This window comes from Schistocerca nitens, chromosome 2, assembly GCF_023898315.1.
Source record: "Schistocerca nitens isolate TAMUIC-IGC-003100 chromosome 2, iqSchNite1.1, whole genome shotgun sequence".
Lineage (NCBI taxonomy): Eukaryota > Metazoa > Arthropoda > Insecta > Orthoptera > Acrididae > Schistocerca > Schistocerca nitens.
The window spans coordinates 323652854-323680471 of record NC_064615.1 but is presented as its reverse complement, the minus strand read 5'-3'; the positions used below and the strand labels follow the sequence as shown (position 1 = coordinate 323680471).

The window sequence follows — 27618 nt, the reverse complement described above, 5'->3', positions numbered from 1 at the left end:
TGGCATTGTGAGCTATCATTGACACAGTATCCCGCAAATTCTATGAGGTCGCACAGCTTTCAATATGGCATCCACCGAATTCATATGGGTGGGTATGAATGAGGATAGTGCACATTATGGCATTAGAACTGTCACGAGAGTTAAATACAAGGAAGACAAAACCGAATTTTGGATCCAAAAACAGATTTCACACAGGGAAAATTCAGGGGCAACAAACACATTTATTTATAAAAGAAATAACACTCGGAGACGAAAATGATCTGTGCAATGGCAAACTAACCAATAGCAGGCATGGAAATTTCATCTGCAGACACGCCACTCTTCAAAGAGTTTAGAATTTTATTGTATTCTTTGGTAAAAGGCCAATTCACACTATCCGTCACGGCACCGCCACGTCACCGCACCACATTGCTTTACTCAACAGTTCTTTCCGTGTGTGATTTCAAGTGTTTTTACGCGTGAAGTGCACATACACAACGTGGTAGCTTATTTACGTGGATGGTGGAGCCCAGATCTGTACGAAAGTGACATGTATTGGACTCTATAATTGTTTGCAACTTGCAAGGATAACTTGTATATTAGAGAAGGAAGACAGAATCTCAAAACAACACAGAAAGTACTTCAGTTCGAAAAACATTTTTTAAGATGGTACTTAAGTGCAATTTCACACACTACACAAGGAGCTTGAGGAAGTGGAACCTGCATTTTACTTTTAGAAAGACGAAGCATCAGTTTTTTTCTCATTTGTTACGTCAAACTACACCCAGAATTACTAACAGGAACGAAACGCTACACGCTGCCATCACATTCTGAAAAAATTGATTTGGTTGCTAGTCCCGTGCAAATTTTTGTGCAATGGTCATATCGCCTCAATACCTTTCCCTTAAAGAAATAAAGGTTTTTCTTCAGATGTTGTATTTGGCTTTCAATAGTTCAAGTCCCTTTTCTGTACTGGGGTAGCTAGTGAAAGGACGTAAATATTGACCACTAATGCTTGCAAAACTGTTTCAAACGCAATTCAAAGAGCTACTTAACAATAAATAGGCTTGCTTCAAATACCTATTTAAACAAACGACTTGCAATGTCTGAAGGTTTCAGTACAGAATGTGACAGAATGGTTGACATACAAATAAATTCCACCTACTAATCAGTCTGATTCTATGCACTGTGCTTTTTTCAGTTCAAGTTGCTGCCATGTTGCGATCCATTTCATAGTGAAATATTAATTACGATGCCATATTCTATAAAAATCCACTCTATAAAAGTAGTAGTGGGCAAGTAATTTAGTACACTCATGTCATACAATTCAGAATGCTTTCTCCCTGCTTCAGTTAATCTGTAGTAATTCATTAAAATGTTTAACAAAGGAAATAACGAAATGAAAAAATTTGTAGCAAATAACAAACAAACGATATCAACCACGAAGAAATGAAATATGCAGATCAGCGCGTGGCCGTGTATCGGGAGGAAACGAGCTTGTGGGTCACACGATCAGCTACGAATGGATGACGTCAGCCGTCAGAACTTTTCTCCAGAGAACCCTTGACTGTGCTGTGACGTGACGAGATGGCCAGTATGGATGCTGCTAGTTGCAGAATGTTTTGACGGGACTGGACGTGACGTGACGTGGCGGCCAGTGTGAATTGGCCTATAGGCATTTCGAATAATTAACTTTGAGGTTAACAGCTGCCACATCACACTTGGGAGCTATTTCCTGCATATAATCGACAATGTATACAATGCTTTATATCACATATCACGAAGTTTATACTACTCGCTACATGAAACATAGTTTGCTGTTCTCGATCACTGACTTCATTTTTTGGTAATAAAATTAAAAAACATTGATATCGAATAGACTAAAGCAGCAATTACTCCATGATAACTGCGACAGCTTGCTCGTGTTTCGAAACACTGCCACCAGGAAGCAGCGCTGGAATGAAAGTGGCGCCACAAAGGAGAATGAAGTTGAGCTTTTTGTGGTATGACAAAAGTCGTGTCTCTTAAGTTGCGCCACTAAAAACTGAGAGTTCACCCACGCAACTGCAATGTGCCATTGGCTGTGGTGGCACTTTCGTTACGTGTGTGATCTCGGCTATAAGACATGCGGTGTCAAATTCTGTGAGGATCGACAGAAGCGTCCGATCCCACGCGTCGGCTTTGACCCGTGATGTAAGGGTGTTGTGGTGTGTGACGTCATGTCGGCGCGGAGTTTGGTTTGTGAGTGTGGCGTGTTTGTATATGTCGTCGTGCTGTGGTTTGTTGTTCTCTCTGGTGGTATGTTCAGGGTTTTCGTTGTTGTGGTGTAATGGGCTCAGTTTGCTTTTGCTTAGTATCCAGAATTGTTCGAGTGTCAGCTGTGTTTGTAGTGGAATTCGTTTCAGTGAGTTAACGATTTTGTGTAAAGGTTAATTTAGTGTTGTTCGCTGTACATCGTGTGGTAATTTTAGTAAAATTAATGGGTTGTTGTTCTTTTTCAGGAATGGATATGAAGGATAAAATTAACAGTGGGCAGGTCAAATGAAGTGTTCGAACCCAATGTGTGGCTGTGTATTTTGATATTGGTATCGGGAGATGTTTTTGAGCTATATAGGCCAAGGAAAGTGTTTGATCCTGATTTATGGGATCGGGAGCTGCTGTTGAGCTATATAGCTCAAGGGAAGTGTCCGATTCCAGATATTGTGTTTATTGGTATTTGTGGAGTTTTGTGATGTCGGTTTCTTTCGTCGTTTTATGTGGTTTTGTATGGGGGTGGGTGTTTAAATTTGTTTATATTTAGTTTGCCCCCATCCAAAAACACCCCATTTCCCGCGCATGTCCCGTTAGTGTTATTAGGCTTTTTGTGGAAAGTGTGTGTGTTTGTTTTTCGATGTACTTTCGTCTTCATAATGTGTACGTACCGACATTATATGCGCCATATTGGAATCATGGTTTATGGTCGTTTCCTCCATATATGTGACGTCATGGGTCAAAGCAGACAGGCGCCACGGTCTGTCTTTGTCGCTCCCCCCAGCGAGATATCTCCGATTGACGGATACGACCTGGTCTACAAGGCAGCGCATTTGGAAGTACAAGTGCAGTGATCATTGGTTTGTAGGTTTGTGTAAAATAGAATCTTTGCTGACATTTGTTAGCGGGAATATGAATCGATGTTTATGAAATAGTGAAATAGTCTACAAAGTATAAGAGTGGCGGGGAAACAGCTGTCGTAATGGCGGAAGATGGCGACCAGGTAAATAGTTATGGAAGGACTATGAATTTTTTTTGTGATCTTGTTATCAATAGTACCTCAATATTTGAGGTTATGAATGTACAAACAAGTGGATTGTGTTTTTTTTTAAGCTCAGCTTCTACTTTTATTTGACACTGCTGGATCGAGGTATTTACCGTTTCAGTTAATATGAAATACACGATTAGCGTCAGCATATAGTATTCTTCCTCATTTACTCCACCGACGTGTAGCCGGCGCATGACCGCACATTTGTGTTGTTCCCTATTTTCACTTTCTTGCTCGTATTTGACATTAATACTGTGACATTATCCCTGATCTAACATTTAATGTTTTAATAATTTTAACTTTAAATGATTATATAGTTATTTTGCCACAGACTGCTGTTTTGGCCTGGGACCCATCATTGACACTGCACATATTTTAAAATAATATTTTCACCACCATGATTTGATTGCCTTTGGCTCACGTAGTCCACTGCTGCCGAAATTATACTCTTTTTTTTTATGCTATACACGAATTAGTACTACTTATATAGTGTTCATGTTTCCTCATGTGGCATTACTTCTGAAATGACATTGACATAAACTATACGTTCTTCCTAAAATGGCAAGGAACAGTGAGTACGAGTTATCACTTTGTCTAGAATTAACAGATTTTGAGAATGCTTTTGACTTTTTTGCAACAAGATACATAAAATGGCATTTGAGAAATGCACCATTGTACCTATGATTTGTTACTGTACTGTAAAATACACAGTTTAAAGCTATAGCCTCTATTTAACTGCAGTAACTTAAATTAAACTTCTAGGCAATGAAATTATGTACAAGAAAACTATTCTCAGCAGTCCTAGAGCAAGTTGTTGGCTTCTTCATTCGTGAATGCTGAGGAGGAGACTTTCCATACAAACACTTTAATGCTATGAAAACTACTGATGTCACTTCGTTTCCTAATACATGCATTTGCTGTATGCCACTCATACTGAACACCATGATGGCTAAATACCTACACTATACCTAAACTAAATTCTCTGTATGTGCTCCAAAGTGCATGCCACAGACAAACACAGCCGAATGATGCTGTGGCTAAAGTGCCACGAGGTACACCGTCCATTACTACTGTGCGTTGCCCCACCACCAACATTCTTACCTGTACATCACTAGCAGCTGTATGCTGTCATTGATTGCGATGGCAACTTTATATTTCAGATTATTGGTAGTTATTCTTGCTTATCTATCACTTGAGATTCGTTCTAGTAACTAAAAGGAACTGGAGACAGTGGCCAGTTTTATACCTGCAGTTGATACATCATCCTTTCTGTGTTCTTTTCTGGATGGCTTGCATTCAATCCTCCCCTGTTTTAGTGGTTCTTGGAGCTTGTAGTAAGTTTGAATGTTAGATGAGGACTCGTATTTTAATCTTCTAAGTACAAACAAATCTGTGTCTTCTTTCTCCTATGCACTAATTTGCCTTTGCTTGTCGATGCTTTGTGTCCTCTTGCTTCCTAAAATACACTTTTTTGCCAGTGAAATTTCATCATGGTTTAGGTCCCATTCTAAGTGATGAAATAACAGTATCAATACATTTCATCTACCTACTTGTTACTTTTAGGTTCCGGCTATTACTGTTAAGGAGCCTCTGGATCTAGTTCGCCTAAGCTTGGATGAAAGAATTTATGTCAAGATGAGGAATGAACGAGAGCTTAGAGGAAGGCTTCATGTAAGTAGAAGCATAAATTAGATGTAATATTGAGATTGACTTTTTTATTTAGTTGGCTTAGTTCTATAAACTCCAATGTTTGAGGCCCACCACTATTTCATTTAAGCCATTTATTTATTGCATAGGTTTTATTTAAATGACACTGTATAGATTCCAGAACAATATTTGTAAAATAGTAGTATATAGTCTTAGAGGAAGTATTGACTACTAAAACGTTAGTATGAATGAAAACCCACTTAATGGCTGAGGTACTGGTTAGTTAAAAACAAACTAACTCTTATTCGGGAGAAATGCAGTTCAAATCCACATTTGGCCATCTAGATTTAGGTTCCCTGTGATTTCACTGAATTGTTTAGGTTAAATGTTGGCATGGGTCTTTTGAAAAGTACATGGTTAATTTCCTCCATGAAGCAGAGATTGTTCTGTACCAATTTTGTAGTTCAGATATTAAAACCTAATATTACTTTTAAATACAAGGCTTTGTCTATCTTGGACAACACAATCAGCTGATTCTTCTGAGTTATGTCAGCAGCCTAATTGTTTTAAGCCAGAAACAAACCTTGATCCTGTTCATCATCGTAATCGCTGACGTGTTTCTTGTTATAACCTTTTATTTCCTTAAGTTATATATATGCTGGTGACATATTCTACGACATTGTCATTGATGTAGATGACTGACTAAATGCAATTTATGTTAAAAAGGACAAGCCGTTCTCCCTCCATCCTTAATTTAAAATTGCAATCCAGCTGCTGTATGGTCCAGTTCGTGCTTAGAGCTGAGCAAGTATTAAGGAAAAAAGAGAAATTCATAAGACTAGGAGTAGTAGTGAGAGATGGCATACGAGCTAATTCATTACCTTCACCTGTGCTGGGAATGTCCTATAACACAAATCAGAATAATCCAAATTTGGTTGCCTCATATTACTCAAAGTAGTAGAACTAGGAAGTAGGATGTAACCCTTGGTCTAGGGGTAGCATCTTTGATTAGAAATCAAAACATCCTGGGTTTGGACCCGGCTGCTGCTTCAAGTTTGAATAAAAAGTCCAGAATATTGGCCAAAGACTTCCGGCGTAAGAAATCACATGCGTCTACCAACAGCATGTAGTCAAAGAGGGCGGAGGAGTGTGCTGAGTTTCTGGTCACTCTCTTGCCCTTGGAGTAGTAATCTGTCCCTAAAAGACAGAAGAATTAGAATGATCAACAACATGAGGATCCAGAAGACAATGTAAAACCACTGCATTAAAGACATACGTATCCACAGAACGTATAGACTGTAATTGAAAAAGTGTCATGACAATCTCTCCATTGGGAAAAGATTCCAGACTAGCTCCCATTCAGATCTCCAGGAGGGGACTACTAATAGGGAGATGACCATGAGAATAAGACTGAGTAACCAATGAAAGTATAACATTCTACCAACTGGGACGTGGCTTGTTAGACATTTGAAAGTGGTAGGGAAGCTAGAAAACCTGAAAAGGGAAATGCTAAAGCTCAATCTAGTTACAGTGGCGGTCAGTGAAGTGAACTTAAAAGAAGACAAGGATTTCTAGTCAGAGGAGAATAGGGTAGTATCAACAGCAGCACAAAATTGCATAGTTCTAGTAAGATTTCTTATGAATAGGAAGGTAGGGCAGAGTGTTACTGTGAATAGTACACTGATAGGGCTATTCTCATCAGAACTGACAGCAAACAAACACTGACAACAGTAGTTCAGGTGTACATGCTGACATCACAAGCAAAAGATGAAGAGACAGAGAAAGTACATGAGGATACTGAACAGGTAATTCAGTACGCCAAGGGGGATGAAAATCTAAAGAGTCATGAGGGACTGGATTGTGGTTGTAGACAAAGGAATAAAAGAAAAGCGTTGTGGAAGAATATGGGCTTGGTAATAGGAATGAGAGAGGAGAAAGACTAATAGTTCTACAATAAGTTTCATATGGTAATAGTGAATACTCTGTTAATCAAAAAAGCCGGGAAATACAGGAGGATTTCTGTTAGATTGCATCATGATCACGTCGAGATTCCAAAATCAGATATCGGACTCCAAGACGTACCCAGGGACAGGTATAGACTCGGATCAAAATTTGGTGTCGATGAAGAGTAGGCTGAAGTTTAAGAGACTAGTCAAGAAGAATCAATGCAAAGTTCTCTGAAGCTATAGATACTGTGATAATGAATAGCTCAGTAGGCAGGTCACTTGAATAGGAATGGACATCTCTGAAAAGGGCAATCACCAAACTTGGAGAGAAAAATGTAGCTATAAGGAAAGTAACTGCAAAGAAATGATGGATAACAGAAGAAATACTTCAGTTGATCAATGAAAGAAGGAAGTACAAAAATGTTCAGGTAAATTCAAGGGTACAGAAATACAACTCATCTGTTAATCAAATAGGAAGTGCAGGGAAGCTAAAGTAAAATGGCTACTTGAAAAATGTGAAGAAATCGAAAAAGAAATGATTGTCATAAGGACTGAATCGGCATATAGGAAAGTCAAAATAACTTTTGGTGAAATTAAAAGAAAGGGCAGTAACGTTAAGAGTGCAATGAGAATTCCACTGTTAAATGCAGAGTAGAAAGCAGACAGCATAAAGAGTACAGTGAGAGCCTCTATGAGGGTGAAGACTTGCCTGATGCGATAGAAGAAGAAACGAATCAATATAGAAGAGGTAGGGGATCCAGTATTAGAATCGGAATTTAAAAGAGCTTTGGCAGACTTAAAATCTAATAAGGCACAAGAGGTAGATAACATTCCTTCAGAATTTCTAAAACTATTGGGGAAGTGGCAGCAAAATGATTATTCACGTTGGTGTGAGACTGGCGGTATACCATAAGACCTTCAGAAAAATGTCATCCCCACAATTCCCAAGACTGCAAGAGCTGACAAGTGTGAAAATTTTAGTACAGTAAGCTTAACAGCTCCTGCATCTGAGTTGCTGACAAGAATAATACAAACAAGAATTGAAAAGAAAATTGAGGCTCTGTTAAATGACGATAATTTTGGTTTTAAGAAAGTAAAGGCTTCAGAGAGACAGTTCTGAAATTGCGGTTGATAATGGTAGAAGACTGAAGAAAAATCAAGTCACTATCATAGGATTTGTTGACCTGGAGAAAGCATTGGACAATGTAAAATGGTGCAAAATGTTCAGAATCCTGAGAAAAATTGGATTAAGCTGTAGGGAAAGATGGCTAATACGCAATTTGTACAAGAACCAAGAGGGAACAATAAGACTGGAATATCAAGAACGAAGTGCATGGATTAAAAAGGGTGAGATGTAGCCTCTCGCTATTGCTGTTCCATCCATATGTCAAAGAAGCAATGATGGAAATAAAAGAAAGAGTTTCATTGAAATTCAAGATGAAGGGATATCAGTGTTATGATTTGCTGATGACATTGCTATCCTCAGTGAAAACAAACAGGATTTGTTGAATGGAATAAACGATCTAATGAGTACAGAATATGAACTGAGAGTGAATAAAAGGCGAACGTAATGAGAAGTAGAAGGAAATGACAACAGCGTCAAATTTAATGTAATAATTGGTGATTACGAAGTAGATGAAGTTAAGGAATTCTGCTACCTGTACAGAAAAATAATCCACGACAGACGGAGCAAGGAGGGTGTAAAAAGCAGATTAGCACAGGCAAAAGGGGCATTCCTAGTGAAGGGAAGTCTACTGATATCAAACATAGATTTTAATTTGATGAAGAAATTTCTGAGAATGATGTTTGGAGCACAACATTGTATGGCAGTGAGATATGGACTGGGACAAATGGAATGGGAGAGAATCGAAGCAGTTGAGATGGGGTGCTGCAGAAGAGTGTTGAAGATTGGGTGGACTGATGAGGTAAGGAATGAGAGGGGTCTCGGCAGAATTGAAAAAGTAATGTATGGAAAACACTGACAAGAAGAAGGGACAGAATGATGGGACATCTGTCAAGATATCAAGTAATAACTTTCATGGTAGTGAGGGGCTGTTTAGAATAAAATCTGTAGAGGAAGACAGAGATTGAGATACATCCAGCAAATAATTGAGGGCATAGGTTGCAAGTTCTCCGAGGTGAAAACATTATCACAGGAGAGGAATTCATGGTGGACCACATCAAACCAGTCAGAAGACTGATAACGCAAAAAAGAACTGCCAAATATGAAGATAGCCTCATGGCCATAGATCACTTTTACAAGATTATTGGAAATGTTTGGGTTATACAATTTAAGAGCAACAAAATACATACCTACAGGTAGTTGTCTGTGTTGTTATAGTAGAAACCCCCCGAGCATTTACTAGAAGTAATTTAGGGTAATCAGGGGAAACCTAAATCATAATGACCAGATGAAAATTGGAGCCTCTACCCACCCAGTTTGTTTAAAGCAGTGCTATCTTATTCAGCGTATTCCTAGTGTGCAGTACTGTTTCGCATTAAAAGTTATTTAATAATGTAAAAGACTAGTGCTACACTTCATTCAGATATCTCACATACGCACATGCACATTACGTAAGAACCATAGCAGTGAGGTGGCCCTTTTTTTCCCTCCGAAGTAGGTTCTTTAAGTACGTGTATAGAGTTTCTTGGGAGCCTGAACGAATTAAGAAGAAAAGTAAAACATATCCAACCAGGTACTCTTTTTACAAGTTGTCTAAGTTCCTAGACTCACCAGTTGAAAATTCTGTTATGTAGTTACATGGTAAGCTGCAGTATTATAATAAAGTTGGATAACGAGTAGTAATGTAAACAGGACTCACTATTTATAGATGTAAGCAAATGTTTACTTTGTAAAATATCAATGTAATAGAGTAAATATTAAGCTACGAACAAGAGATAAACAGCAACTACTTGATATAACTGAGGAGGAAGCAGATTTTTTTCAAAGTAGGAGCTTTCTTTCTATTTTATTTTATTAAATTTAGCTGCCATGAGCATCAATAGCATTAAACAACACAATATAGTTTGTTGTTCACACAGTGATAGTGCTGGTGTTGGAATGCATGCTGTCAACTTGGTGCCTTCACAGCACTGGGTTGGTTTGTTGGTTTTGGGGGGAAGAGACCAAACAGCGAGGTCATCGGTCTCATCGGATTAGGGAAGTAAGTCGGCCGTGCCCTTCCAAAGGAACCATTCCGGCATTTGCCTGGAGCGATTTAGGGAAATCACGGAAAACCTAAATCAGGATGGCTGGACGCGGGATTGAACCGTCGTCCTCCCGAATGCGAGTCCAGTGTGCTACAGCACTGGGTGGCTACCTTCTTTTTATGACTGACTCCCTGGTGAGCGGCAGGCCCGAGCCTGAGCCAGCTAGCTGCTCAGCTTCGCTGTCCAACACAGAGCAGGCATCCACCATAGCCTTCTGTCATGCCAGGTAGTGTGGTTTAAACACCATCTATCCTGATGCGTTGTATGCTGCAGCCACAAGGCAGTTGAACAGCGAAGGGCTGCCTCTGTCATACATCAAACAGCATGCTGATGAGATACAGCTTTGAGCTTGGACCAGCTAGCTGCTCAGCTTTGCTGTTGCTATCCAACACGCAGAACAGGCACTCACCATTGTATATGGTCATGCCATGTACTGCAGTTTAAAAACAACCTGTCCCAATGTGTTGTATGCTGCAGCCACAAGGTGGCTGCACCACCGTCACAGTCACCACCACCAGCTGCTGCCACCGTCAGCATGTGTGCCTCACTGAATGGGCAGGCAGCTGACATCAGTACACTGCAGAACCATGACAAGACCCCTCCCTCCAGCTATGACTCTATCTTTATAACTGTCATTAATAAAGGACTTCCTTAACCAGGGATGTTTTACTGATGGTCTGCCGTTCGTATCCAGTCAATACCATCTCTGCAGCCCACACCTAGGTGGGGAAATGGCTCTCTATCACGACTTGCCAACAGCCAGTTCACATGCCACCTTAAGGGTCACCTCCTGACTTCTAACTTAAATAGTTTTCATGAAATTTTCTGGGAACATTTCTGCAACAAAGAGGCTGTGCTGAATGTTGACTTCAGATCTTGCATTATGTTAAATGTTAAGTTTTGTAGATCGTTCGTAGAGTTTGTGTTAATACATTTAAGAGGGTAGACTCACTGATTTTATGCCTGTCATTATTTGTATGTATGTAATGTAAATGAACAAAAAATGTAATAGAGGCACTATTTTAAGGTTTAACTGCAAAGTTAGTGCCACTGTGGATATCCACATCCATGCTGGCCTGTAACAATGGTCTTTTTACCGAACTAAATGGCTGAGCATAGCAAATGGTGCTTCTTGTTTTAGGCAATAGCTGCAATGATGAATGATTGAATAACTTTAAAAAATGTGTAAGAGACTGCCTTTGACATTCTTCGTCAAAGTCATGAAAGCACAAAAAATACTCATTCTTGTATTTTAATTTACATTTATGTGACGTTGATGGGTATTATTCCAGACATACTAAGATTCAGAATCTTATGTTGTAAAATAGTTCAGATTTAAATTCATAGAGCTATACATATGTTCCAACTTGTAATGGTGCCAGTCACAGTATCTGAAAATTCATTCACTGAATCTGTAAACTCAGAAATCTACACCTTAAATTTGGTAGTGGAAAATTCTTGATGCAATATTAATAAAGGCTACAGGTACCACTCATTGCATAGTAAGGGTGTTGAGTCTTCAGTTATTATTATTATTATTTGATTACTTTCTCAGACTTTTTAGAAGTCTGGTTAAGAATGGAGTGACGCGGACCTTTATCAAGCGTCACTTCCTTTTTGCTGTACGGTACATGTTATATTGCATTTAGGAACTTTCGGGTAATTGAACATGTATCAATAATTACGGATTTCTGTAATTGTATATATATGTTTGGATGTAGCTGTATTGCATTGATGTATTGGTGGATATTGTGTGGTATGACTCCTGTAGTTGATAGTATAATTGGTATGATGTCAACTTTATCCTGATGCCACATGTCTTTGACTTCCTCAGCCAGTTGGATGTATTTTTCAATTTTTTCTCCTGTTTTCTTTTGTATATTTGTTGTATTGGGTATGGATATTTCGATTAATTGTGTTAATTTCTTCTTTTTATTGGTGAGTATGATGTCAGGTTTGTTATGTGGCGTTGTTTTATCTGTTATAATGGTTCTGTTCCAGTATAATTTGTATTCATCATTCTCCAGTACATTTTGTGGTGCATACTTGTATGTAGGAACGTGTTGTTTTATAAGTTTATGTTGTAAGGCAAGCTGTTGATGTATTATTTTTGCGACATTGTCATGTCTTCTGGGGTATTCTGTATTTGCTAGTATTGTACATCCGCTTGTGATGTGATCTACTGTTTCTATTTGTTGTTTACAAAGTCTGCATTTATCTGTTGTGGTATTGGGATCTTTAATAATATGCTTGCTGTAATACCTGGTGTTTATTGTTTGATCCTGTATTGCAATCATGAATCCTTCTGTCTCACTGTATATATTGCCTTTTCTTAGCCATGTGTTGGATGCGTCTTGATCGATGTGTGGCTGTGTTAGATGATACGGGTGCTTGCCATGTAGTGTTTTCTTTTTCCAATTTACTTTCTTCGTATTTGTTGATGTTATGTGATCTAAAGGGTTGTAGAAGTGGTTATGAAGTTGCAGTGGTGTAGCCGATGTATTTATATGAGTGATTGCCTTGTGTATTTTGCTAGTTTCTGCTCGTTCTAGAAAGAATTTTCTTAAATTGTCTACCTGTCCATAGTGTAGGTTTTTTATGTCGATAAATCCCCTTCCTCCTTCCTTTCTGCTTAATGTGAATCTTTATGTTGCTGAATGTATGTGATGTATTCTATATTCGTGGCATTGTGATCGTGTAAGTGTATTGAGTGCTTCTAGGTCTGTGTTACTCCATTTCACTACTCCAAATGAGTAGGTCAATACTGGTATGGCATAAGTATTTATAGCTTTTGTCTTGTTTCTTGCTGTCAATTCTGTTTTCAGTATTTTTGTTAGTCTTTGTCTATATTTTTCTTTTAGTTCTTCTTTAATATTTGTATTATCTATTCCTATTTTTTGTCTGTATCCTAGATATTTATAGATATCTGTTTTTTCCATCGCTTCTATGCAGTCGCTGTGGTTAACCAATATGTAATCTTCTTGTTTAGTGTGTTTTCCCTTGACTATGCTATTTTTCTTACATTTGTCTGTTCCAAAAGCCATATTTATATCATTGCTGAATACTTCTGTTATCTTTAATAATTGGTTGAGTTGTTGATTGGTTGCTGCCAGTAGTTTTAGATCATCCATGTATAGCAAATGTGTGATTTTGTGTGGGTATGTTCCAGTAATATTGTATCCATAATTTGTATTATTTAGCATGTTGGATAGTGGGTTCAGAGCAAGGCAGAACCAGAAAGGACTTAATGAGTCTCCTTGGTATATTCCACGCTTAATCTGTATTGGCTGTGATGTGATATTATTAGAGTTTGTTTGGATATTAAGTGTGGTTTTCCAGTTTTTCATTACTATGTTTAGGAACTGTATCAATTTAGGATCTACTTTGTATATTTCCAGTATCTGTAGTAACCATGAGTGGGGTACACTATCAAAAGCTTTTTGGTAATCAATGTATGCGTAGTGTAGTGACCTTTGTTTGGTTTTAGCTTGATATGTCACCTCTGTATCTATTATCAGTTGCTCTTTACATCCTCGTGCTCCTTTGCAACAGCCTTTTTGTTCTTCATTTATAATTTTGTTCTGTGTTGTATGTGTCATTAATTTCTGTTTAATGATTGAAGTTAATATTTTATAGATTGTTGGTAGGCATGTTATGGGACGATATTTAGCTGGGTTTGCTGTGTCTGCTTGATCTTTAGGTTTCAGATAGGTTATTCCATGTGTAAGTGTATCAGGGAATGTGTATGGGTCTGCAATGTAACTGTTAAATAATTTAGTTAGATGTGAATGTGTTGAGGTGAACTTCTTTAGCCAGAAATTTGCTATTTTATCATTTCCAGGGGCTTTCCAATTGTGCGTAGAATTAATTGCTCGGGTGACTTCATGTTGCAAAATTATCACGTCAGGCATTTGTGGTATCATCTTGTATGAGTCTGTTTCTGCTCGTATCCACCGTGCATGCCTGTTATGTTGTACCGGGTTTGACCATATGTTGCTCCAGAAGTGTTCCATGTCTGTTATGTTTGGTGGATTGCCTATTTTAATGTGTGTGTTATCTATTGTCTGGTAAAATTTCTTTTGGTTTGTGTTGAATGTTTGGTTTTGTTTCCTTCTATTTTCACTTTTTTTTGTATCTTCTAAATCGTTTGGCCAAAGCTTGTAATTTCTGCTTCTTTTCATCTAATTGCTCTATTGCTTCTTGTTGTGAGATTTTACCTAACCGTTTTCGTTTTTTGTCTGATATTTCATTTCTTATAAATTGTGTTAGCTGTCCGATGTCTTTTCTCAGTTTTTCTATTCTGATCTGTAGCCTGTGTTGCCATGCTGGTTTTGTGTGTTTCTTCTGTGTGTTGGTTGGTTCTGATCTCTGCCTAGTGTGTATATTTACTGTAGTGAGTGCTCCTACATAAACCAGTAGTTGTAACTCTTCCATTGTTGTATTTTCATTTATTTTGTTGTGTATGATTGTGTTGATAGTTGTTATTGTTGTTTCGACTTGTGGGTTATTTGGTGGTCTATGCAAGAATGGTCTAATGTCTGTATTTGTGTCTTTGTATTCTATATATGTCAGCTGAAATTTCTCTTCTATATCTAACATGTGTGTCACTTCGTGTTCTATTTGTGCTTGTTCTGGTGGCTGTCTTAAGATGTCGTTTTCCTCTGATTGTTTAATTGATGTGTGTCGTTCTTTGTTTGTTTGCTCTGGGATGTTTGAGTCCATTACTGTATTTTCTTCTTCTTCTGATTGCACATTATTTTGTTCTAGTATTTGTTGTACTTGTTGTTTGATGTTTTCTAATTCTGACTGGGGTATCCTGTTATTTTTGATTATTACACGGATCTGATCAGCTAGTCGTTGTTCTGTTAAAAATTTTAATTCTGGGTATCTGGTAATAAATGTTGTGTATACTTGTGATCTGTATCCAGTTGTGTTGGTTCCTAGGTTTGTTGCTTGGTAATAACAGAACATGAGGTGTCGATTAACTTCATCTGACCATCTCATCCTCTGTCTTTGTTTTCCTTCTAGGGTGGTTGCAGGAAGCATATCCTGCAAAACACCTCTATTTGGATTTGAATCGTTTTCTAGTTGGCTAGCAGTGTCGTTACCATTGTGGGCGGGCATAGGGTTCAAGCGTCGTCCCCGACCATGACGGCGCTTGTCCGAGGCTTCTTTAGTTCTGTCCTGAACCAAGTAATCACACTAAAAGGGGGGTTAGCCCTATTAGTGGTTTGTTCTTTTCGTCGCCTTTTACGACTGGCAGAACATACCGGAGGCCTATTCTTTTCCCGGGCCTCCACGGGAGTTATTATTATTATTATTATTATTATTATTTCAAGTGGCTCAACAGCCGAGAGACAAGTCTTTCAATTAGAAGCCACTTCAACTTTAGTGTTCCTAATCTACCCCAGTTGTCAATTGGAGAAAGAAGCCTACAGTTTAATGTGAAATCCAAACTGTGCCATTCCTGGTGGCGCCTCACATAATTGAGAGGTGCAAGCTACATTAAAGGCAAACTTAAAATTTCCGTAGTCCAACCAGCATTTAATCCCGCAGCACCTTGTTCCCCAGGCAGGTGCTTCACTGCTAGCCCACTATGTCTAACAAGTCAGCGATATGTACACAAACCAGACTGAGAATGTTGCTGAGATTTGGACGAATCTGTCGTCAGTTAACAGAATACACCTGCACAACTACATTGTGCTGGCACTACAACTAGCTTGGGATGAGGGGTTGTGTCTGAAGATGTGGGGAAGAGGAGAATGGAGGTGGACAGCAGTGTGGAGGGTTGGCTGGAAGAGTGGTTGACAACTGGGAGGCAGAACCACCAGGAGCAGGGGATGGGAATGTAGTGCTGTTATCTCGTTCTGGTGCAGACAGAGTGAGCTGTGTGTGGAGTTCAGTGACAAGGAAGAGTGCATTGGGAGGGGTAGTGAGAAGAGAGGAAGATGACTGTAGAGAGGAAGATGACTGTCCATAGGACAATGTGAATGCAAAGTGAATGATGTGGGGGTCATGGGGCAAGGTCGGAGGTGGGTGTGTTGGGAGGAGGATCCAGATGCTATAGGTAGTGAAGCAGCCATTAAGGTCGAGCATGTTTTGTACAGTAGCAAGTTTTGCCTCTGGGTGGTCAGTTACGCTCTTTGCAACATTTTGGTGCTGGCCATTCGCTCTGGTGGATAAGTACTTGATGGGCATTCCTATTTAAACAGGTAGTTAGCATTTACAGCAGAGGTGGTATACGATATGACTGCATTTACAGGTGGCCTTGCGTCTGATACGAATGCTATGTCTGTGACTGACCTGGAGGGGGATGTACTTGGTGAGTGTGTTAGACAGGTCTAGGACTGGGTTTTCCACAGGAATGTGACTCCTGTGTCAAGGGGGTTGGGAGTATGTGAGAGGAAGTGATGGACTAATGTGACTTGTAAATACAAGGGCTGTTCAAAAAGTATCTGACCTTATTTCTTTTTTTGAAGCCAACAATGGTGTCGGGGCACGTACATGCTCTGTTTGTTAATTCGGAGGTTTTTGGCCAAACACAACACAGTTGTAGTTTGTCAGCCTGACTATTCCTATGACCTAGCACCGAATGACTTTTGGTGTTTTCCTGAACTGAAAGAGACTCTGGAAGGGACCAGATTTCAGAACATGGAAGATGTGCAGAATTCGACAGAGCAGCTGCACACAGTACCAAAAGAAGCTTTCCAGCGATCGTTCCAGCAGTGGCAGCAGTGTTGGGAAAGGTGTGTTGGAGGTGAGCGGAGCTACTTTGAAGGTGACAAGTATCAATTGTATCTAAATAAAGATTGATTTTGTAAATAAAAGTGGGATACTTTTTGAACAGTCCACATAGGTTGGTTGGAAGAATACAAAATTGTGAAGGGACAGGAAGGATTGTGAACATGTTGTTCATCGTTTCTAGACACAATGACAAGTAGTAGAAACACTGGCAAAGAAAGTGATTAAATTATTTATATTGGTTGATGACTGAAGTGCTCCTTTGCAGTTGACTCTTAGGGGGTGGTCAGAGGATTTAGGGATATATGTGTACATCACTTGGGAAATCTATCTGCAGACATGTAGAGTTGAGTTTATTGAACATGATGTCCCTAACCACCATATTCCACATTATAGTGAGAGCTCATAATTAAGATTCATGGGATGTGCAAGCAACATAACTAACTGAATGAAGATAATTTGCCAGCGAGTTGGTTGGATGGCTCTTGAGGATGAAATAGTTCATTGTGCCATCTTTGGGTCTCCTATCACATTCCAGCTCTGCCTGAGTTGACCGTCCTTCCACTCCTCCCCTCCCTCCCAATCAAAAATACTATAGTGTGTCGGGTGAGCCACTTGTTAGAATTAACATTCACATAAAGTACCTCTGCAAACTAATCATCCAGACCAATCGACATTGGAGTGAAAATTGTTACTGATAGTATACCTGTATCGAAAAGCATTTATTGTTATTGAAAAGGAAGAAAGGGAAATTTGGTTACCCTTTGACAATTAAACTTTAAAAACTGTGTCTGTGACATTATGTTAGTCACACATCCTTGGATAAGAGTGACTTCTTAAGTGCCAGAAAGAAGTATACTCCACTGTTGAAAAAGGATTATGTCCTTATCGCAACTCGTTTCATACTGAGGTTATTAGAATATAGAAGGAAAAAAACTGAAGGAGTTATTTCTTAAGGCCAGGGTGTCATTCAAATAAGCAAAAAATAGTCTGCGTTAGGCAGCGGCAGCCTGCACATATTGATTGTCAGATTTTTTGGCAAATATGTTTGCATACATACTGTAATGTAAATAATTTTGCAAGCAGGCTTCACAACACAACAAGTTTTTTAACTGAGCCGGGCTTCTCTGGCACATAACAATCCCACAGCAGTTGTGACACTGTGTCGAACAGTTGGCTGTAAAAATTTTTGTAACTCGTGGATTAGAAAACTTTTTGTCCCAACATTCTACACACACACACACACACACACATACCTTTCAAAAATTGCAATAAAAAATTTGAATTTTCATCCGTTTTGGATGGGACCCTGGCCTTAAAGGGGATATTGTTTTGCGTAATATCAGGAAATGAGTTAAATATGAGCTTGAGAAAACTTCAGTTCAGTCCTTTTTTTTTTTTTTTTTTTACCCAGAGTACATTAAGGCAGGTACCTTGTGTCTGAAAAAGTGGGCATATATTTAAAACCATCCTGCAATGCTATGGCTACACTGTACTCGTGTATAAGAGACAGGCAAAATGTCGAATTGCAGCCCACAAAACCTGTCTCCCATGCTTATTCCCAGAAGTCTGTGTCATTTGCTACAGTGGTCGTACAGTACAGAGCAGAGACTGTCTAACATTTTATTGGAAAAACAAAGTACAGATATTGTGTGTGTGTGTGTAGGGGGGGGGGGGGTTACATGGCTAACTATCTTAGGGTATTTTAATCTGTTGTAAATGTGGGATACCAGTCAAAGTTAAAGTTTCAGCGAGATTTCTGTGCTTCTTACTTGATTTTAAACTTCATGGTTGCTGTACCTGAGGAGTCTCAAAAAATATCAACAAGATCCAGAACATATGTGGATGCTTTAGATCTACATTTCTAAAGATAATTAATGGTACCCGTCATGGAAGAATTAGGCTATTAATTATCAAAAAACTGCTCCAGTTGCATAACATTTCATCCATAACTGGGTTCGACCTTTAATTAGGGCATTTCAAGATGTTCTGAAAACTGTGACACGTATGATAGATACATACACACTGAATATAATAGCAGATAAAAAAACCTAGGTGCACACATTTACAAGTACAGATAGAATATAAAATTTTTGTTACTGTAGAGAAGCGAAAGAAAACAGAAAGTTACTCTGCGAGGAATCTGCAGTCCACTCAGAAACAATGGGTCACAGTTTTGTGATGATGAGGAGCTATGCCACATAATGTGCTATGGTATAATGGTCGTAACTGCTGGCTGCTAACATGCTAATCACCAGCTCAGTTCCCGCCTTCTGCAATTCTTTTTTCATTAACATTTGTGATTTCTGGCAATTATTTATGGTATTACAACGAAATGAATACCCTTAGCTGCATACTGGTGTTGATATAAGTAAGCAGGGACAATTCAAAATGTATGCCCCGACCGGGACTCGAACCCGGGATCTCCTGCTTACGTGGCAGACACTCTATCCTCTGAGCCACCGAGGACACACAGGATAGTGCGACTGCAGGGACTTATCTCTGGCATGCCTCGCGTGAGACCCACATTCGCAACTTACTGTCCCGTACTACATTCATAGTGCCCCTGCTCATTACACTCATTACTCACGGCTTTACTGCCGATTCCCTTAAGAGTTTGGGCACTGTTCGTGCATCTGCACAGAAGAAGAAGATGGTCAAATGGCTGGTGAGCCTTAACTACATATATATGAAGATGGTATCTGTTCTTTCGGACATGTCTGAAAGAAAAGATACCATATTCATATATATAAAATTATTTATGGTATTGTGTTGTTTTGTAGAAAGTTCTTTGTATGTATAAAAGCGAATGTTCTTTGATGGGGTGGGCAGTTTGGCTGTCTCTTTTTGAGCTGATGATGCCCATGGGGACAAAGAAAATGTCTGCCCAGGATAATTTTGAGGCTCTATTTACTTAAACACTTTCACTCTCCTTCTCTTCAGCTTGCACATTGATGGATTACTCAAGGGTCTAAACTTATACAAGTTTATTGATTGCTTAAGTTGTTTGTCCTCATCAGGATACAAATTTGGATACATTCGTGGTGGCACTAGTGTGAGTGAGACTTGATTGGTGTAAAGTTGCTACTCAGAATGGATTACACAAATGGCATTCATGTTATCCAACAGTTGCATTCAGTCCACAAAAATGCTGGATAGGCAGAGTTGGCTGGTATAGTGGCACATGGGAATCAACAGCAATTTAGTCAATACTGCAAGGAAGGAAACTTATGGGAAACACACTGTAGCATAGTATTCTTTCACTGTCAAGATCGATGAGCTACAACTCGAGAATGATTAGCAAAATGTAAGGATTAATTAATAAACTGCGGTCCATAAAAATCGGTCTTTCGCCTTGGACACTTCTCCCTTTGGCCATTCAGATGGGATGTAATTAACCTTACCCATCTCTGAACAGGAAATTATATGTTAACATATGGCTTCATATTCTGGCAACAGGGACCATTAGTTCATAAAGTTTGAATCAGACAAGGTCCACTGTATAAACTAAACTCAGAGGTGTTTTATTCTGCCTTTGCAAGTGAGTGGTCAGTGCGCCTGACTGCCATGTGGGGGTCAGGTATCGGTTCCCAATACTGCAAGGGATTTTCCTTGGTCGGAGGACTTGAACAGAATTCAATCAGGCTTATGATGCCAGCTGAGGGAGTTACTCAAACGGTAAGTAGTAGGTCCAAAAAGTTCAGGAAAGGAGACAGTGGCTAGGAGAGCAGTGTGCTGATCCCAAGCCCCTACATGCCACATCCAAATGCATTATGTTAGAGGATGACGTGATGGCTGGTTGACTTTGCACTGGCCTTTGGGCTTGAGCTCAGACTTTAATACAGGTTTTGTAAAGATATTTATGTGCATGAGGGATGCCCTTAGAATAGACTGTTCCAACTCAGCTCTAGGTGCCTTGATCACTCCCAGCTTGTCAACTGGGCAGGTGGAGGTTGTAGGCTGCTCATCAGGTGGCCCTATTGCACCTAGTTCCATTGCCTGCACACTTATGATGGGAACAACCAAATGAAAACAATTGAGTCAATCAGTTGTTAGAAAAAGGTCAACTCGTCAATTTTCACACATTCATCCATGTGAAACCAGTGTAAGGGAGCAACCAAATGTAAATGTCGTGTGACTAGGGCCTCCCGTCGGGTAGTCTGTCACCGGGTGCAAGTCTTTCAATTTGATGCCACTTTGGCGACTTGTGCGTCGGTGGGATGAAATAATGATGATCCGGGAATCAAACCCGGGTGCTTAGGATTGACAGTCTGTCACACTGACCACTCAGCTACTGGGGGTGGACAGCAACCAAATGAAAACAATAGATTTATTCGATAGTAGTTTTACATACCGGTTGAACTACTTATTCATTCCAGTGAGTGAATCCAGTCTGTAGGAGCAACCAGATGAAAACACGCAATTTAGTTGTTTGTAGTTTTAGGTATCGGCTGGATTATCATTCATTCACATTTTTCGAGTGAAACCAGTCTGTGGGAGCAACCGAACGAAATTCAATAAAACCCATTACAGCTTTGCATTGAATTATTCGTTCTTTCTTCTCAAGTTTCTCTATCAGTTGAACCATATATTTATTTTCTTTCTTTCTTTCCTTTTTTTTCAGTTGAGACCCCTTTTTAGAGTTTTAGTTGACTGAGCCATCCACTCATTCTTAAGTGAAACCAGTACTTTCATTGGTGAAGTAAAGAAATAGTACACAGCCCCGGTAAACATGCTCCAGAGGATAGCCTTGTCTCCAGGTGTACATGAAATAATCTCAGAAGGTACACTGCAGTTAAAATAAGCATTATACATATTTATTTCATTATGTATTGAAAGGATGATTCTTCTTTTCATAATTTAAAATTGATTTATGTATTGCTGTGGATTAAATTGTTCCAGATACAATTAATACACAACTAATTAAGCTCGTGTATCATTGGAGGTACAACGTTGAGCATAAAACACCCAGTTGGGATACATGAAGAAAGGAACACTGCTAAATTTTAGTGACTTCTTGCATTTCATTTTCCTGAAAATGTGTGATCTAAATCTACATTTATACTCCGCAAGCCACCCAATGGTGTGTGGCAGAGGGCATTTTACGTGCCACTGTCATTACCTCCCTTTCCTGTTCCAGTCGCGTACGATTCGCGTGAAGAACGACTGCCGGAAAGCCTCTGTGCGCGCTCGAATCTCTCTAATTTTACATTCGTGATCTCCTAGGGAGGTATAAGTAGGGGGCAGCACTATATTCGATACCTCATTCAGAAATGCACCCTCCCGAAACCTGGACAGCAAGCTACACCGCGATGCAGAGCACCTCTCTTTCAAAGTCTGCCACTTGAGTTTGCTAAACATCTCCATAATGCTATCACGCTTACCAAATAACCCTGTGACGAAATGCGCCTCTCTTCTTTGGATATTCTCTATCTCCTCTGTCAACCCGACCTGGTACGGATCCCACACTCAAGTATAGATCGGACGAGTGTTTTGTAAGCCACCTCCTCTGTTGATGGACTACATTTTCTAAGGACTCTCCCAGTGAATCTCAACGTGGCACCCGCCTTACCAACAATTAATTTTATATGATCATTCCACTTCAAATCGTTCCGCACGCGTACTCCCAGATATTTTACAGAAGTAACTGCTACCAGTGTTTGTTCCGCTATCATATAATCATACAATAAAGGATCCTTCTTTCTATGTACTCGCAATACATTACATTTGTCTATGTTAAGGGTCAGTTGCCACTCCCTGGACCAAGTGCCTATCCGCTGCAGATCTTCCTGCATTTCGCTGCAATTTTCTAATGCAGCAACTTCTCTGTATACTACAGCATCATCCGCGAAAAGCCGCATGGAACTTCCGACACTATCAACAACATGCTGTGTTCTGTTTGCTAAAATCTCTTCAATCCAGCCACACAGCTGGTCTGATATTCCGTAGGCACTTACTTTGTTTCTCAGGCGACAGTGCAGAACTGTATCGAACGTCTTCCGGAAGTCAAGGAAAATGGCATCTACCTGGGAGCCTGTATCTAATATTTTCTGGGTCTCATGAACAAATAAAGCGAGTTGGGTCTCACATGATTGCTCTTTCCGGAATCCATGTTGATTCCTACAGAGTAGGAAATGACATGATACGCGAGCAAAAAACATGTTCTAAAATTCTACAACAGATCGATGTCACAGATATAGGTCTATAGTTTTGCGCATCTGCTTGACGACCCTTCTTGAAGACTGGGACTACCTGTGCTCTTTTCCAATCATTTGGAACCTTCCGTTCCTCTAGTGACTTGACTTGTGGTACATGGCTGTTAGAAGGGGGGGCGAGTTCTTTCGCGTACTGTGTAGAATCGAATTGGTATCCCGTCAGGTCCAGAGGACTTTCCTCTGTTGACTGATTTCAGTTGCTTTTCTATTCCTTTGACACTTATTTCACTGTCAGCCATTTTTTTGTTGGTGCGAGGATTTAGAGAAGGCACTGCAGTGCGGTCTTCCTCTGTGAAACAACTTTGGAAAAAGCTGTTTAGTATTTCAGCTTTACGCGTGTCATCCTCTGTTTCAATGCCATCATCATCATCCCAGAGTGTCTGGATATGCTGTTTCGATCCACTTGCTGATTTAACGTAAGACCAGAACTTCGTAGGATTTTCTTTCAAGTCGGTACATAGAATTTTACTTTCGAATTCACTGAACGCTTCACGCATAGCCCTCCATATGCTAACTTTGACATCGTTTAGCTTCTGTTTGTCTGAGAGGTTTTGGCTGCGTTTAAACTTGCAGTGAAGCTCTCTTTGCTTTCGCAGTGGTTTCCTAACTTTGTTGTTGAACCACGGTGGGTTTTTCTCGTCCCTCACAGCTTTACTCGGCACATTCCTGTCTGAAACGCATTTTACGATTGCCTTGAACTTTTTCCATAAACACTCAACATTGTCAGTGTCAGAACAGAAATTTTCTTTTTGATCTGTTAGGTAGTCTGAAATCTGCCTTCTGTTACTCTTGCTAAACAGATAAACCTCCCTCCCTTTTTTTACATTCCTATTTACTTCCATATTCAGGGATGCTGCAACGGCCTTATGATCACTGCTTCCCTGTTCTGCGCTTACAGAGTCGAAAAGTTCAGGTCTGTTTGTTATCAGTAGGTCCAAGATGTTATCTCCATGAGTCGGTACTCTGTTTAATTGCTCGAGGTGATTTTCGGATAGTGCACTCAGCATGTCACTCAATGCTCTGTCTCTACCACCCGTCCTAAACATCGGAGTGTCTCAGTCTATATCTGGTAAATTGAAATCTCCACCTAAGACTATAACATGCTGAGGAAATTTATGTGAAATGTATTCCAGATTTTCTCTCAGTTGTTCTGCCACTAATGCTGCTCAGTCGGAAGGTTGGTAAAAGGAACCATTTACTAACCTAGCTCGGTTGTTGAGTGTAACCTCCACCCATGATAATTCACAGGAACTATCCACTTCTACTTCACTACAGGATAAACTACTACTAACAGTGACAAACACGCCACCACCGGTTGCATGCAATCCATCCTTTCTAAACACCGTCTGTGCCTTTGTAAAAATTTCGGCAGAATTTATCTCTGGCTTCAGCCAGCTTTCCGTACCTATAACGATTTCAGCTTCGGTGCTTTCTATCAGCGCTTGAAGTTCCGGTACTTTACCAACACACCTTTGATAGTTTACAATTACAATACCGATTGCTGCTTGGTTCCCGCATGTCCTGACTTTGCCCTGCACCTTTTAGGCTGTTGCCAGTTCTGTACTTGCCCGAGGCCATCTAACCTAAAAAACCGCCCCGTCCACGCCACACAACCCCCGCTACCCGTGTAGCCGCCTGCTGTGTGTAGTGGACTCCTGACCTATCCAGCGGAACCCGAAACCCTACCACCCTATGGCGCAAGTCGAGGAATCTGCAGCCCACACTGTTGCAGAACCGTCTCAGCCTCTGATTCAGCCTCTGATTCAGACCCTCCACTTGGCTCTGTACCAAAGGTCCGCAGTCAGTCCTGTCGACGATGCTGCAGATGGTGAGCTCTGCTTTCATCCCGCTAGCGAGACTGGCAGTCTTCACCAAATTAGATAGCCACCGGAAGCCAGAGAGGATTTCCTCCAATCCATAGCGACACATCATTGGTGCTGACATGAGTGACCACCTGCAGATGGGTGCACCCTGTACCCTTTATGGCATCCGGAAGGACCCTTTCCACATCTGGAATGACCCCCCCCCCCCCGTATGCACACGGAGTGCACATTGGTTTTCTTCCTCTCTCTTGCTGCCATATCCCTAAGGGGCCCCATTACGCACCTGACGTTGGAGCTCCCAACTACCAGTATGCCCACCCTCTGCGACCGCCTGGATCTTGCAGACTGAGGGGGCAACCTCTGGAACAGGACAAGCAGCAGTCTCCGGCCGAAGATCAGTATCAGCCAGAGACAGAGCCTGAAACCGGTTCGTCAGACAAACTGGAGAGGCCTTCCGTTCAGCCTTCCGGAATGTCTTTTGCCCCCTGCCACACCTCGAGACGACTTCCCACTCTACCACGGGTGAGGGGTCAGCCTCAATGTGGGCAGTATCCCGGGCAGGCACAGCTGTAGTCTGATCGGGAGATGCGTGGGACGAGCTGGCCGTCCCCAACAAATCCCCATCCGGACCCCCACAGTGATGCCCATTGGCAACAGCCTCAAGCTGTGTGACCGAACCCAACACTGCCTGGTTCTGGGAGCGAAGGGATGCCAACTCAGCCCGCACCTGAACACAGCAGTCGCAGTCCCTATCCATGTTAAATACTGTAGTGCAAAGAATGTCTGAACTAATCTACAGAGAGCACAAACAATTAGACACAAAATTTAAATGGTTATTAAAATAAAAGATTGCCTAGTAAATGCAGTAATGCTGCTACTTGCGCACTGCTGACACACTGCTCCGCAGCAGAAGGAGACTATGTGATTTTACACTGTTCAGGTACTAAAACGCGATGCTACAACTCTCAAATACTATAATACTCCCAAAATTTATGAATTAAACAATGCAAGTACCCAAAAACACACAAAGAAACTAAGAATTAAACTATGTAACAAATAAGTGAGCTAAGTGTGTATGACTTTCTGCTGGCAGCTGCTTATCCAACGGTGGCAGGGAGCAACTGATGTCCATCAATTGAAAATCAGTTAATGTGCTCCTTAATTGCTTCCTCAACCATTTATTTGTGTGTAAGGTAAATATATTATGCAGAAAATTACATCACTAGCTATGTAGCCCTACGTATTATACAAGCTGTACCTATGCATGCAGACCTGTTTACTTTTATTTCACAGTTAAGTCTATCTCTAGCCATCACTGTAAACAGTCTAAACAATCTTTGCAGTACCCTGTCTGGACTGGTGGGAATGACAATTTGTTGCCTGATCCACGCGCAATGAGTTCTGAGCAAACACCCAGTCGTTTTGGCATTGCGAAATCATTATTGTTGTCTATAGTGTTATCACTTGTTGTCATTATTACTGTTTTTGTTGTTGTTGTGATATTTGCTTTTTATTGAGTGCCAATAAATGGCTTTTAACTTAGTTTTTTTGTCCATATTTATGAACAGATGTTTACTTAATAGTGAATTATGTGCCTGGATCAAAATGCTGAAAAATGCAGTGGCATGGAAATGAAAGAAATTGTATGAATGAATAAAATGTGATTCACAAGATAAATTTGATAAAACATGTAGTATCTGCAACAAAAGTAATATCCAACAAATGGGTCCCAGCTGGAGATGTGAAAGTCAAGAACAGTCTACTAGAAGAAGTCAGTGAATATGTCTACCTTGGCCAGATTATAAATATGAAGGGAGACATAAGGCCAGAAATCTATCGACACATCAAGCTTGGCTGGCAAGCATTTGGGAAGAATTCAAAAGTATTCAGATCAAAAATGCCAGTAAATCTGAAGAAAGCAGTATTTGATCAATGCATTCTTCCTGTGATGTCGTATGGCTGCGAGACATGGACACTGAACTCATTCACAAAAGGGAAACTTAGGACAGCACAGAGAGCCATGGAGAGATCAATGCTGGGCTGTAGAAGAAAGGACAGGAAAAGGGCAGATGACATCCAGTCTGTGACGAAGGTTAATGACATCTTAGGTTCCTTGAAATGGCAGTGGGCTGGCCACGTTGCAAGAAGAAAAGACAACAGATGGACGAAGCTAGTACTGGAGTGGAGTCCGAGAGAGCACCGGAGGCCTAGAGGAAGACCACCAGACAGATGGGACAAAGACATCAAGAAGATCGCTGGTAACACCTGGCAGAGAACTGCCCAAGACCGTCCCACTTGGAGAAGACTTCTGAAAGCCTACCTGAATCCACGACTCGAAGAGGCCACATCATCTAATGATTGAATTGGATGATGATGATGATGATGATCTGCAAGGGTAACTCATACTGTGAAGCTATATTAATTAAAGTAGTTCAAAGAAAATTAAAAAATGAAGACAAATATTTCTCATGGAAAAAAAATAAAAACTTTGCTTACGAATCAGATGATTAAGTCACCAAACGATTAAAAATGTAATATTTTGTTTGCTTCTAGTTCACGTCATGTCTGCATTTACGTAAAGAGACTTATCAATGGTAGGTACCAACAAGTGGGAACAGAGAGGTCTGTTTCAATAAATTTAAATAATTCATATTTAATGCCAGAAAGACAAAGAACTCACATTTAATTAGGTATGTAAATTTTGAAAATACTTCATTTTTAGAAATATACATCTTGTTCACCTCTCCACAAAATAAGTT

The 27618-nt window shown here is 40.2% G+C and overlaps 1 protein-coding gene and 1 non-coding gene across 2 annotated transcripts in view; one reads left to right on the top strand and one right to left on the bottom strand.

Moving 5' to 3' along the window:
* The first annotated feature begins 2987 nt into the window (after window positions 1–2987).
* LOC126236118 (U6 snRNA-associated Sm-like protein LSm3) overlaps window positions 2988–27618 on the top strand; it is a 44980-nt gene continuing 20349 nt past the window's right edge. Inside the window, exons 1-2 of the mRNA XM_049945189.1 lie at window positions 2988–3232; window positions 4841–4948. Coding sequence (XP_049801146.1) covers window positions 3212–3232; window positions 4841–4948 — 129 coding nt within the window. The 5' untranslated portion in view covers window positions 2988–3211. The remainder of the gene's footprint in view (window positions 3233–4840; window positions 4949–27618) is intronic.
* Window positions 19218–19290, bottom strand: Trnat-cgu (transfer RNA threonine (anticodon CGU)). The gene has a single exon. It is a non-coding gene; the product is annotated as a tRNA-Thr (tRNA).